General features: G+C 47.8%; 1 protein-coding gene across 2 annotated transcripts in view; it reads right to left on the bottom strand.

The window, feature by feature from the left end:
- LOC125448337 (general receptor for phosphoinositides 1-associated scaffold protein-like) overlaps positions 1-11,367 on the bottom strand; it is a 39,670-nt gene extending 28,303 nt beyond the window's left edge. The window contains exon 1 of one of the 2 annotated variants that reach the window (XM_048523595.2): positions 11,271-11,367. Coding sequence is in view for 1 of the 2 variants with exons in the window: in XM_048523594.2 (XP_048379551.1) it covers positions 8,623-8,814 (192 nt within the window). In the remaining variant the exon portion in view is untranslated. Of the gene's footprint in view, positions 1-8,622; positions 8,913-11,270 lie in introns of those variants that run through there. The other variant, XM_048523594.2, reaches the window with a different exon arrangement.
- Positions 11,368-12,288: the final 921 nt, after the last annotated feature.

Below are 12,288 nucleotides of genomic sequence, written 5' to 3'. Positions count from 1 at the left end.
TTTTCCTCCAGGTGCTCTGGATTCCTCCTGCAGTCCAAAGATGTGCAGGTTAGGGTGGATTGGCCGTGCTAAATTGCCCGTGGTGTCCAGGGAGGTGCAGGCTGGATGGGTTAGCCATGGGGAATGTGGGGCGGGGGGGGGGGGCATGGGTGGGATTGAATGGCCTACTTCCACATTTTAGGAATTTTATGACACTGGTGTAAGCCTAAAATGAATGGAGTGAGCATGGGATTCCTGTCAGTTGGCACTGATCTTGCCTGGGTTGGCCACTTGGTCAATTATGGTTGGCACATGGGCTGTAGAAACCAGAGGGTCAATGGAGGGTCTCAGAATTTGGAATCGACTGTTTGGAGGTTCCCAATGTCCACAGGGCCCAAAGGCCAACTGACCTTTAACCCACCTCAACTGGCCCTTCCACCCTCAAGTTCCTTGCCAGGAAAACGGCTCAGCAGCAACTTGGTAGCGGCCAACAGGTGTAAATCACGTTATTTGCAAAACTGACAGCAACTCTCGAGTCATTCCTGTGTCACGAATTTTCTGTGAATGGGGATGTTCGCTGGAGATGTGCAGGCATGGATTGTGTGTGTTGAGCCTGCACACTTGCTCCAAAGGTGTAGAGCATACAGGCTTTGGATGGTCTCCATGGTAAATAGTCCAGTCACTGGGTGTGTCGTCGTATTTCCTGATTCATTTAGATGGGAGAAGAGTTGTCACCATTCAGAGCCCTGGCCACTATTTTAAACTGAATGTCGCTTGTATTTCACATTGTACAGTCACTGTGCACTTATCAACATGGAACTCTTCTCAGTTCCAGGAATCAGTGCACTCCCAGATACGAGGCCGCAGAGTTCAGTACAAAGCAAGACTCCTTCTATTTGCTCTAAAAAAAAGCCTGAGCCCAGACCCCAAGGGAAGCTGCCAGTGTGACGCTTGCCACTTCTACCCAACCTCCTTGGCCTCTTTGCCCAGGTTTGTCACTGAGAGGGAAGTTACACCCGTCTTTGACACTGAGTGCCCAGATTTGCTTCAGGTAGGAGGCTTTCATGCCAATCGAGAGGAGTTGGATTCTCACCTAAATGCCAGAGACAGTGTGTGCCAGCTTGCTGCACCTGCTTGCGTTGAACCCAAAGGGGTGAAGATGGTATCACTCGGGAATGAATGGGAAGATGACCCAAATAGAGTCTAAGGATATTTGTCTTTAGTGCTCATGTGATTTTGTGCCCAACATAGATGCTTATGTATTCCAGCATGTACAACCTATAACAGCTCCATAAGAGATGGAGTTCTCAGAGAGTCTACAGCTCCAAAGTTGAAAAATTAAACCAAACCAGGCACACTCAGTATTTCAGACATGACATTTTCCATGATGCCTTGCAAGCTTGAAGCTGCTGTCCAATCACAATGCTAACGTCTTCCCCCAACTGTCAGCATTCACACACAAAGCAATGGAAAACATTACACCCTCGATGATAAGGAACTTCTCTGAACTCAGTGGCTAAACTGACAACTCAGGCATTTCTCATTTTTCAAGCCCACAAATCCCCAGGTTAGGTCTTAAACGAGGAATTGAAATTGCCTGATCATGAAGCAGAACACGACCTGCTTGGCTGGCTTTTTCTCAGTTCTGATTTTATTCAGACCAGCACTGATCACCCATCCCTAATTACCCCTGAGGCAACCGTGTAGCCTATTCAGAGTTAGCTCCATTTGCTGAGGTCTGGAGTCACACGTCGGCCAGACTAGGTGAGGACAGCAGATATCTCTCCCAGCTCAATGGTAGTCCTACGGTCTCCAACGTTAATGCTAATCTTTTTAAATCACAAATTTATTTAAATAATTGAATTTAAATTCCCCAGATGCCTTGGTGGGGTTTGAACTCTTGTCTATGGATAACTAGCAGAGACCTCTGATTACCAGTCTTGTACTGGAATGACTGTGCCTAGCGTCACTTCCAAACACAACTGTGGTGCGTGCTGCTCAACACACCCTTACCACTAAGCAGAGTTTCACTTGAAGCGAAGCTAGGGCTGGAGGGGAACGGTACACTGGTCGACAGTTGGACCCCTTTAATATTTTTCTACTCATCACTGACCACAGGGTGAGATCAATTCCAGTTCTTTGATCTAAGTTCAGGTTTATGTGGTCCACAGACCAAAACTGAAACTTAAAAGGGAGGTTTCGCCAACCAGTGTTCTCAGCAGCTGAAAGGGTCTGTTCCAAAGATGAAACAGCAAATAGACACTGCAGCTTTCATACTTTATTGAAACAAAGCTTGCTGTGTCCAATGTGAACATAAGTCTAAAAATCAACATCCACTCCCTCCACTACCGACGCTCAGTAGCAGCAGTGTGTACCATCTACAAGATGCACTGCAGAAACTCACCAAAGATCCTCAGGCAGCACCTTCCAAACCCACAACCACTTCCATCTAGAAGGACAAGGGCAGCAGATACACGGGAACACCACCCCCTGCAAGTTCCCCTCCAAGCCACTCACCATCCTGACTTGGAAATATATCGCCGTTCCTTCATTGTTGCTGGGTCAAAGTCCTGGAATTCCCTCCCAAAGGCATTGTGGGTCAACCCACAGCCCATGGACTGCAGCGGTTCAAGAAGGCAGCTCACCCCCACCTTCTCAAGGTGGGGCAACTAGGGATGGGCAATAAAGGCTGGACCCAGCCACTGATGCCCAGATCCTGGGAAACTTGCTTTTTAAGAACTGCAAGGTCACCTAATTTTAATAATTTACAAACAGCGATAACCAAATAACTTCAAATAACACTGAATGGAAGGGCAGAGAAGAGGTGATAGCCTAGTGATATTATGGCTGGACTGTTAATCCAGAGGCCCAGGTTCATATTCTGCTATAGCAGATGGTGGAATTCAAAATAGACTTTGAATGTCATTGAAATTCAGAGTCTAATGATGACCAGGTGTTATTTTTTCTGGAATTAAGAATCTACTGATGACCATGAATTTGATTGTCATGGGAAAATCCGACCTGGTTCACTAATGTCCTCTAGGGAAGGAAATTCGCCATCCTTACCCAGTTTAGCCTACATATGACTCCAGACCCACAGCAATGCAGTTCACTCTTAACTACCTTCTGGATAATTAAGGGTAGGCAATAAACAGCAACACCCTCAACTCGTTAATGAATGAATTGTTTTAAAAATTCCAGCCAAGAGCTCTTTAAGACCCTTTAACAGAAGGCACTAATATTAATTTATTTAGGAACATCTCTTAGGTGCTGTCAGGATCATAAGCAAATTTCGCAAATGTTTCAAAGCATCATGAATCTGTGCCTGCAATTCCCCACACAATAAACCCCTGGATTCCACCGTAACACATTGGCTAATTGCTGAATGGAGGTCAGATGCTTGCCGGCTGGTGAAAGAGTCCTGACGAAGGGTTTCATCCTGAAACATTGACTCTCCTGCTCCTCTGATGCAGTCTGACCCTCTGCACTTATCCAGCTCGAAGTTTATAGACACTACACTGTGACTGGACCTAGTTGAATTGATAGCTGTGTAACAACATCGTTGATGCAGCACCTTCGATGCAGTAAATCACTCCAGTGTGCTTCAGAGGAAGAATAATCGACTAAAATTGGTGAATGAACCACACATGGAGGAGTTAGAGAGGCACAAGGGCTGGGAAGAGAGAGAGATCTAGTGGGAACTGCAGATGCTGGAGAATTTGAGATAACAAAGTGTGGAGTTGGATGAACACAGCAGGCCAAGCAGCATCAGAGGAGAAGGAAAGCGGACGTTTCAGGCCTAGACCCTCCTCCTGAAGAAGTGTCTAGGCCGGAAACGTTAGCTTTCCTGCTCCTCTGATGCTGCTTGGCCTGCTGTGTTCATCCAGCTCCACACCTTGTTATCTAAGAGAGAGGGAGAGGGAGGGGGAGAGAGAGAGAGGGAGAGGGAGGGGGAGAGAGAGGGGGGGGGGGGGGGGGGGGGGGGGGGAGAGAGAGAGAGAGAGAGAGAGAGAGAGAGAGAGAGAGAGAGAGAGAGAGAGAGAGAGAGAGAGAGAGAGAGAGAGAGAGAGAGAGAGAGAGAGAGAGAGAGAGAGAGTGAGTGAGAGTGTGTGTTTGGGGAACATTTACCTTGACACCTGGGAGGCATGGACAACAATGGTTAAGCATTGGAAATTTAGCTGCACCAGAGGCCAGAATTGAAGGAAAACAGAAGGGTGCAATCCAGTATCGCAGAGATTTGCAGTTTCTGTGAAACACAACCTGTTGCAAATTCTGCATTGTTCAGTGAAGTGTTTCCTTGGCCTCAGTGCAGTTCATTCTAGAGAAAGGCATACACCAGCCGGGTTTCGCTGCCAGCCTGATAACAGATGATGTTTGCCTTGATATAGATTAGCATGTCAAAGCGTCTCAAAGGAACTGCACACAATGAAGTGGCGTGACTATCACGTAGGCGACAGGCAAATCATACTGTGTCAACAGCCTCCCACAGTCAGCAGCGAAATATCAACATGAGAGGACGGTTCAGGAGAATCAGAGACCACTCGCTGTGTGAACGAGCCACTAACTAGGCCCACTGCCCTGCTCCTTCCTCACAGCTCTGGAATACTTCACCTTTCGAAAGCTTTCTGAAACTGCTCCCACTACCCTGACCAACAGCTCATTCCCAAACAGGACTGGGTACAAAGAGGATTTGATTCTGGGGATGAGGAGCTTTCATCGGGGAGACTGGAGAAGCTAGGGGTGGTTTCCCTTTGAGCAGAAAAGGTTAAGAGGAGATTTGATTGACGCGTTCAAAACGGTGAGACGGTTCAGAGTGAGTAAGTGAGAAGTGACTGCTTTCTAGGCCCAGGAGAGGTTTAAAGAATTGGCAGATGGGCAATGTTGCAGATTATGCATGACTCAATGAGATGTCACAGTGCTTTTTTGATCACTTCATCATGCGAAGAGTGGTCACGATCTGGAATCCAATGCCCAAGAGGGAATCTTAGTGGAAGCAGATTCAATAGTGGCATCAGAATAGGATTGGATCAGTCCTCCAGATGACAAAGTGACAGGGAAAGGGGAGTGTAGTGGGATTGGCTGGACATCTCAAACAACGGGCTGAATGCCCTTCTGCTGCTCGACACCATCTCCTGATTCTTTAATGATACACTGAGAAAGCTCCTTTCAGATATTGGTAGCTGAGCGTTCTCATCAGTTTGGATTGCACTCCGGGGTCAGCGAAGGGAATTGAATCTTGTTGGAGAGCAGCAATCCCAGTCATCCATTGCTTTTGGCAAGAGGACTGAGGTAACAAAGATATGTCTTTGAGTTCTGTTCAGTTAGGCCATGAAGGCATACACATCAGCTATGATCTGATATAATGTTTTTCCCTTACAATTTGGCAAGGTTGAGCAATTGGCTGAGTGGTTTAATGAAATGGAACCCTCTTAGGTACACTGCATGGGATCAGACATAAATCCAATACAAAGCACTGGAGGCAGGGAAGATGGTGTGTCACTTTCGGCCAGTTGGTACTACTCTTGTTCTCAAAAGACTGAAAGCCCAACCTTATGGCAGCAACGAGGAAGCCATTCAGCCCTTGAGCCTGTGCTGCCATTCAATTGGATGATGGCCAAGCAGCATTTAAACTGCATTGACTTGGCTTTGTTCCCCAGACCATCACGCAGAAAGTGAGCAGGTAATATCACCCAGACAGCCAGGCAAATGTGGGGGACATGGATTCCAGTCTGGCACCTGCTGGAATTTATATTCAATGAATCAATCTGAAATATAATCTTCAATTATGGTGGCTGTGAAAGCACCGTTGATTGTTGGAAAAAGCCATCCAGTTCGCTAATGTCCTTAGGGAAGGAAATATGTCATCCTTATGTGGTCTGGGCCTCTGTATGACTCCAGACCCGCAGCAAATGTGGCTGATTCTTAACTACCCTCTGAAATAGCCGCAGAGATAGTTGGAACTGCAGATGCTGGGCCTCTCTGAAGAAGGGTCTAGGCCCAAAATGTCAAGCTTTCCTGCTCCTCTGATGCTGCTTGGCCTGCTGTGTTCATCCAGCTCTACACCCTGTTATCTCTGAAATAGCTGATTGAGTTCAGGAGGCAATTAGAGATGGGTAGCAAATACTGTCCTCACCAGTGATGCCCACATCCATGGAAGAACACAAAAACCCCCTTCCTCAAAAACAAATTGGTCAGTTTCGAAATTTTCAATTGCACCCCACTTCAATGTCAACAGCTTTTTTGGGGGGGGAAGAGGGGCAATGGGAAAGAATTCCAGACTTCATTCCCCTTTATCTGAAGAATTGCTTCCTCATTATACATTGCTGAGTGTAACTTCTGGGTTTGTAGTTCCTGCTCTGAAAAGCAAACAGATGAAGTAGGGCAGTCTCATTCTCAAACCACTTTTCAACAGAAAGTCGGTCATTTTCCTTTATAAACAAGCTGAAGCCAATTCAGTGACCAGGAATCCATTCCACATAATCCACCATCCATGAGAGACAAACATACCTTGGCAGCAGCAGCACTAATACATGCAAGCTCATTTGGCTGCTGGAAATCTGAAATCAACGCAGAAATCGCTGGAGAAACTCAACAAGTCTGGCAGCATCTAGGGAAGGAGAAACAGAGTTAATATTTCGAGTCTGACATGTTCTTCAGTCACACCAGGCTTGAAAAGTGAACTCTGTCTCTGTCTCTGTCTGTCTCTCCCCCCACAGATGCTACCAGACCTGTTGAGTTTCTCCAACAATTTCTGCTTCAATTTCAGCAATAGCACAAGTTGTTAAAGCTATACCCCGCTCCACTTTGCGACTGCTCCCTGGACATTCTGCTCTCCATGTGGGCCCCATCTACAGCCCCTGCCCAAACATGGCCCACTGAGATTGGGCACAGTGTTTCTCTTCAGTGCCAGCCTCTGCTCTGGTCTGTACTCATTCATGGGACATGGGCATCACAGGCTGGGCACAGCATTTATTGCTTGTCCCTCGTTGCCCCTTGAGAAGATGGGGCCTTCTTGAACTGCTGCAGTCCATATGCTGCAGGTAGATCCACAATGCTATTACGGAGGGAATTCCAGGATTTTGACCCAGCGACAGAAGAGAATGGTAGTGATATGTTTCCAAGTCAGGATGGGGTGTGGCTCGGAGTAGAACTTATTGTCCAGTTAAAAAGAAGAAAAGCACTTGGAGCTTGGTCACTGCTTTGTAACTTCCTCTAGAGCCACAGTTCTCCAAGATCTCTGTGTTCCTCCAATTCTGATCTGTCACCTATTCCCTGGGTTTTCGACACCAGCTCCCTCAGTCCCAGCTCTGGAGTTTCCTCCTGAAACATTTCTGCATCTCTCTCTCTCCTCCTCTGAGGTGTTTCTTAAAATCCTCCCGGTTCGACCAACATTTAACCAAACCATTCAGGGGTTCTGTATGTGGCTTAGTGTTGGGTTTTGTCTGAAGACGTTCTCCTGCGAAGCACCCTGGGATGATTGATGACATTGAAGGCGCAATGTCAATGCACATTGTTGTTGCTGTTATCACAAGCGCCGGATGCAAACGCAACACGGCCACCTGGCCACAGGATGTTTGACTACATTTAGGGCCCTACATAAATGCACATTGTTGCTGTTATGAAACCCTCTGTTATCACAAGCCCAGGATACAAACATAAAAGGGCCACCTGGCCCTCAAACACACAGCTGGGCTCTCCCGGAAAGCCCTGCACTTGCACTGCTCCCCACCTTTAAAAGCTTGGGACAAAAACCCACATGCCCCGACTCCACTCAGGGGTTATCACCCACTCCCTCTCCCTCACTCATGTTCGGGTTTGTCCCCTCCCTCCCTTCCCAGGTTTGTGAGATAAGGAGAAGTGAATCCCTCTTACGCCACCCCACCTTCCTTCCCCAGCCCATTCGGCCCCTTCAGCCTGTTCTGCCATTCAATTAGATCATAGCTGATCTGTATGGATCCATTTCAGGCACAGTCTTTGTAATCCAAAAGCTTCCATGAGAGAACTTTTCAATGAATGGCGCCTCTAATGTAGTCAACCTTTCCGACCCCAGAGATTTCCATCCCTCAGGTTTATCAGACTGCGAAATATGCTTAACCAGAGCTTGTGAGGAATTGCTCCCCAAACCCACTGAAAGCATCGAATTAAAGGAAAACCTGTTGCCATTCATAACAAGGCTCTACCCGTCGAGCAATTTTGAGCGAGATTGCAAATAATCTATTTTGTGCTAAGAAACATCACAGCTGCTGCGCCAACGTTGATACTGGCGAAAGTAAAACAAAGTGGGGCTGTAAGCCTGAAACAAGAACTGTAATTGCGGGAGAAACTCAGCAGGTCTGGCAGCATCTGTGGAGAGAGAAACAGGGTTAACGTTTCCCTTCTTCAGAACAGCACAAAAGGTAGACACCTCGGTGTTGCCGACACAGCAAGTGACCCCAATCCGTTTGCCTCTACTCATGACTACCCTAGCAATAGGACTCCACAAAACTTCACTTTCTGTGACCAATTCATGGTAAAGGTGGCGTCAGAAATCACATTTCTACCTGGAATACTGAGCTGCTGTTTTCACTTTAAAGAAAACAAAATACGTTTGTTTGTTTTGCAAAGCAGATGTTACAGCAAAACAATATTTGTTGTTTTACTCACTTGCTTGTGGCTGCGAGGTAACGTGCCCCCGGAGTAAGCGAGGGTCTTGTAAAGTTCAGAGGTCTTATAAGTTTCAGCGGCGCTTTTGTAAGTTTCAGCGCCGCTTTTGTAAATATCACTGTCTGCCCCGGTGCACTCGGCGCTGCCGTAGTCCTCCTTACGGCTCAACTTTTTCACTCTTCGGAAAGTCATTTTCCTGCGATGCTCATCCTCCGCTGCCCCCGACCCCGGCACACCTCCTCAAACCAACAACGAAGTCTGTCCCAAAGTGGAAGCTGCTCCCTGACACAACGGTTTATTAAAGCGTCCAGACAGATGCTGCAGTCCCCAGCCCCCACCCCTTCTGCCGCACGTGGCCGAGGTGTGGTTACAGTTTCATTTTCCCCCCCACCCCCCGATAAGAATCTGCAAACAAGAAGCTTACGAATTCTTGTTAAGACTCACTCCCGACCCCTCCTGATGAAGCCTGCCGGATAAATCCGTTTTCTAGACCTGAATATCCCGGTTTGTCACCGACGTTGTAACGCTGCATTTGCACAGGACAATGTTTGCCTTTGGTAAATTGAATTGTCAGATAACATCCCCTCGACCCATCAGTAAGTCCCTTACAAAGTTTGATCTATTAATTCAGGGAACGTGACCACCTTCGGACGGGCACAGCCTTTATTGCCTGTCCCTAGTTGCCCCCTTGAGAAGGCGGGGGGTGAGCTGTCTCCTTGAACCGCTGCAGTCCATGTGCTGTGGGTTGACCCACGATGCCCTTAGGGAGGGAATTCCAGGATTTTGACCCAGTGACACTGAAGGAACAGCGATATATTTCCAAGTCAGGATGGTGAATGGTTTGGAGGGGAACTTGCAGGGGGTGGTGTTCCAATGTATCTGCTGCCCTTGTCCTTCTAGATGGAAGTGGTCGTGAGTTCAGAACGTGCTCCCTGAGGATCTTTGGTGAATTTCTGCAGTGCATCTTGTAGATGGTACACACTGCTGCTACTGAGTGTCGGTGGTGGAGGGAGTGGGATGTTTGTGGATGTGGTGCCAATCAAGCGGGAGCTTTATCCTGGATGGGGTCAAACCTCTTGAGTGTTGTTGGGGCTGCACCCATTCAGGCAACTGGGGAGTATTCCATCACACTCCTGACTTGTGCCCTGTAGATGGCGGACAGGCTTTGGGGAATCAGGAGTTGAGTTATGCACTGCGGTATTGGGTGTCAAATGGGTGCCCCAAGAAATCTGCTCATAGGTTTCACATGGCCCTTGAAATTACAACGTACACTCAAACAAAGAGATCTGGCAGGTTACATTACCAGTTATTACATATTCCTAGATGACAACAAGCACAATGGGTGCACAGCGGCTCAGTGGTTAGCACTGCTGCCTCACAGCCCCATCAGTCTCCTCTCGATCATCAGTAAAGTGATGAAGGTGTCAGTAACAGAGCTATCAAGCAGAAACTGCTCAGCAAAAACCTGCTCAGTGACTCCCAGTTTGGGTTCCACCAGGGCCACTCCCCAGTGGTTGGAGTCATACCTGACACACAGGAAGATGATCATGGTAGTTGGAGGTCAGTCATCTCAGCTCCAGGACATCTCAGCAGAAGTTCCTCAGGGTAGTGTCCTCGGCCGAACCATCTTCAGCTGCTTCATCAATGACCTTCCCTCCATCATAAGGTCAGAAGTGGGGATGGTCGCTGATGATTGCACAATGTTCAGCACCATTCATGTCTCCTCAGATACTGAAGCAGTCCATGTTCAAATGCAACAACATCTAGACAATATCCAGGCTCGGACTGACAAGTGGCAAGTGCCATTCATGCCACACAAATGCCAGGCAGTGACCATCACCAATAAGAGACAATCTAACCTCTGCCCCTTGACATTCAATGGTGTTACCATCACTGAATCCCTCACTATCAACATCTTGCCAGTTATCATTGACCAGAAACACAACTATACGCACCACATAAATACAAAGCAGGCCAGAAGCAAGGAATCCTGCAGCAAGTAACTCACCTCCTGACTCCCCAAAGCCTGTCCACCATCTACAAGGCACAAGTCAGGGGTTTGATGGAATACTCCCCACTTGCCTGGATGGGTGCAGCCCCAACAACACTCAAGAAGCTCAACACCATCCAGGACAAAGCAGCTCCTGCTTGATTGACACCACATCCACAAACATCCCACTCCCTCCACCACCGACGCTCAGTAGCAGCAGTGTGTACTATCTACAAGATGCACTGCAGAAATTCACCAAAGATCCTCAGGCAGCACCTTCCAAACCCACGACCACTTCCATTTAGAAGGACAAGGGCAGCAGATACATGGGAACACCACCCCCTGCAAGTTCCCCTCCAAGCCACTCACCATCCTGACTTGGAAATATATCGCCGTTCCTTCACTGTCGTTGGGTCACAATCCTGGAATTCCCTCCCTAAGGGCATCGTGGGTCCACCTACAGCAGGTGGACTGCTGCGGTTCAAGAAGGCAGCTCACCACCACCTTCTCAATGGCAACTAGGGACAGGCAATAAATGCTGGGCCCAGCAAGCAATGCCCACATCCCACAAATGAATAGCAAAAAAAGGCAAGTGTGGTTTGGCCATGTTAAATTGTCCAGGGATGTAAAGCTAGCTGGGTTAGCCATTGGATCTTACCTGATTGTTCTGTCTTGCCCCAGGCTGGGCAGTCAGGCACTGTTCGCCACCCTCCAGCCTGTTCACTTCAGTGGGCACTTGGGGCTTAGAGAGTCGTCTCTTCACAAGCTGGTTCCTAATTGATGCACTGGGTTGGACGAAAGTCACTAAAGAAGGCAGCAGTTTTTCATATCTCAAGTGGAACTGCAGTCTCCAGGCACAGTCAATTGGCCCTCCCAAGACAGATGGATGTAGGCGTGTGTGTGAACAGAATGACAACATGTATATATATGCATGCAGTTAAAGATAGAATGGGACCAGTTCAAAATTCCTTGAAAGTGGAACTGCAGGTAGACAGGAAGGCATTTGGTACGCTTGCCTTTATTGGTCAGTGCATTGAGTGTAGAAGTTGGGAGGGTCATGTTGTGTCTGTACTGGACATTGGTTAGGGCCACTTTTGGAATACTGCATTCAATTCTGCGCTCCCTGCTACGGGAAGGATGATGTTGTGTAGGTTAGGGTGGATTGGCCATGCTAAATTGTCCATAGTGTTCAGGGATGTGTAGATTAGGGATTAGGTCTGGGTGGGATTCTCTGTGTGTTGGTGTGGACTTGTTGGGCCAAATAACCTGTTTCCACACTCTAGGGATTCTATCAACTTGAAAGGGTTCAGAAATAATTTACAGGGTTGAGTGATAGGGATAGTTTGGGGCTATTTTCCCTGGAGCATTGGAGGCTGAGGGGTGACATTATAGAGGCTTTAAAATCATGAGGGGCATGGATAGGGTGAATAGACAAGGTCTTTTCCCCTGGGTAGGGGAGTCTGAAACTAGAGGGGGATAGGTTTAAGGTGAGGGGAGAAAGAGTAAAAGGGACCTGAGGGACAACTTTTTCACACAGAGGGTGGTGTGTGTATGGAATGAGCTGCCAGAGGAAGTGGTGGAGGCTGGTACAGTTACAACATTTATGATTGTGTATATGAGTGGGAAGGGTTTAGAGGGACATGGGCCAAATACTGGCAAATGGGGCTAGGTCCGAT

This window comes from Stegostoma tigrinum, chromosome X (genome assembly GCF_030684315.1).
Source record: "Stegostoma tigrinum isolate sSteTig4 chromosome X, sSteTig4.hap1, whole genome shotgun sequence".
Taxonomy (NCBI): Eukaryota; Metazoa; Chordata; class Chondrichthyes; order Orectolobiformes; family Stegostomatidae; genus Stegostoma; species Stegostoma tigrinum.
Note: the sequence above shows the minus strand (reverse complement) of the source record. Positions and strands in the feature narration are given on the sequence as shown.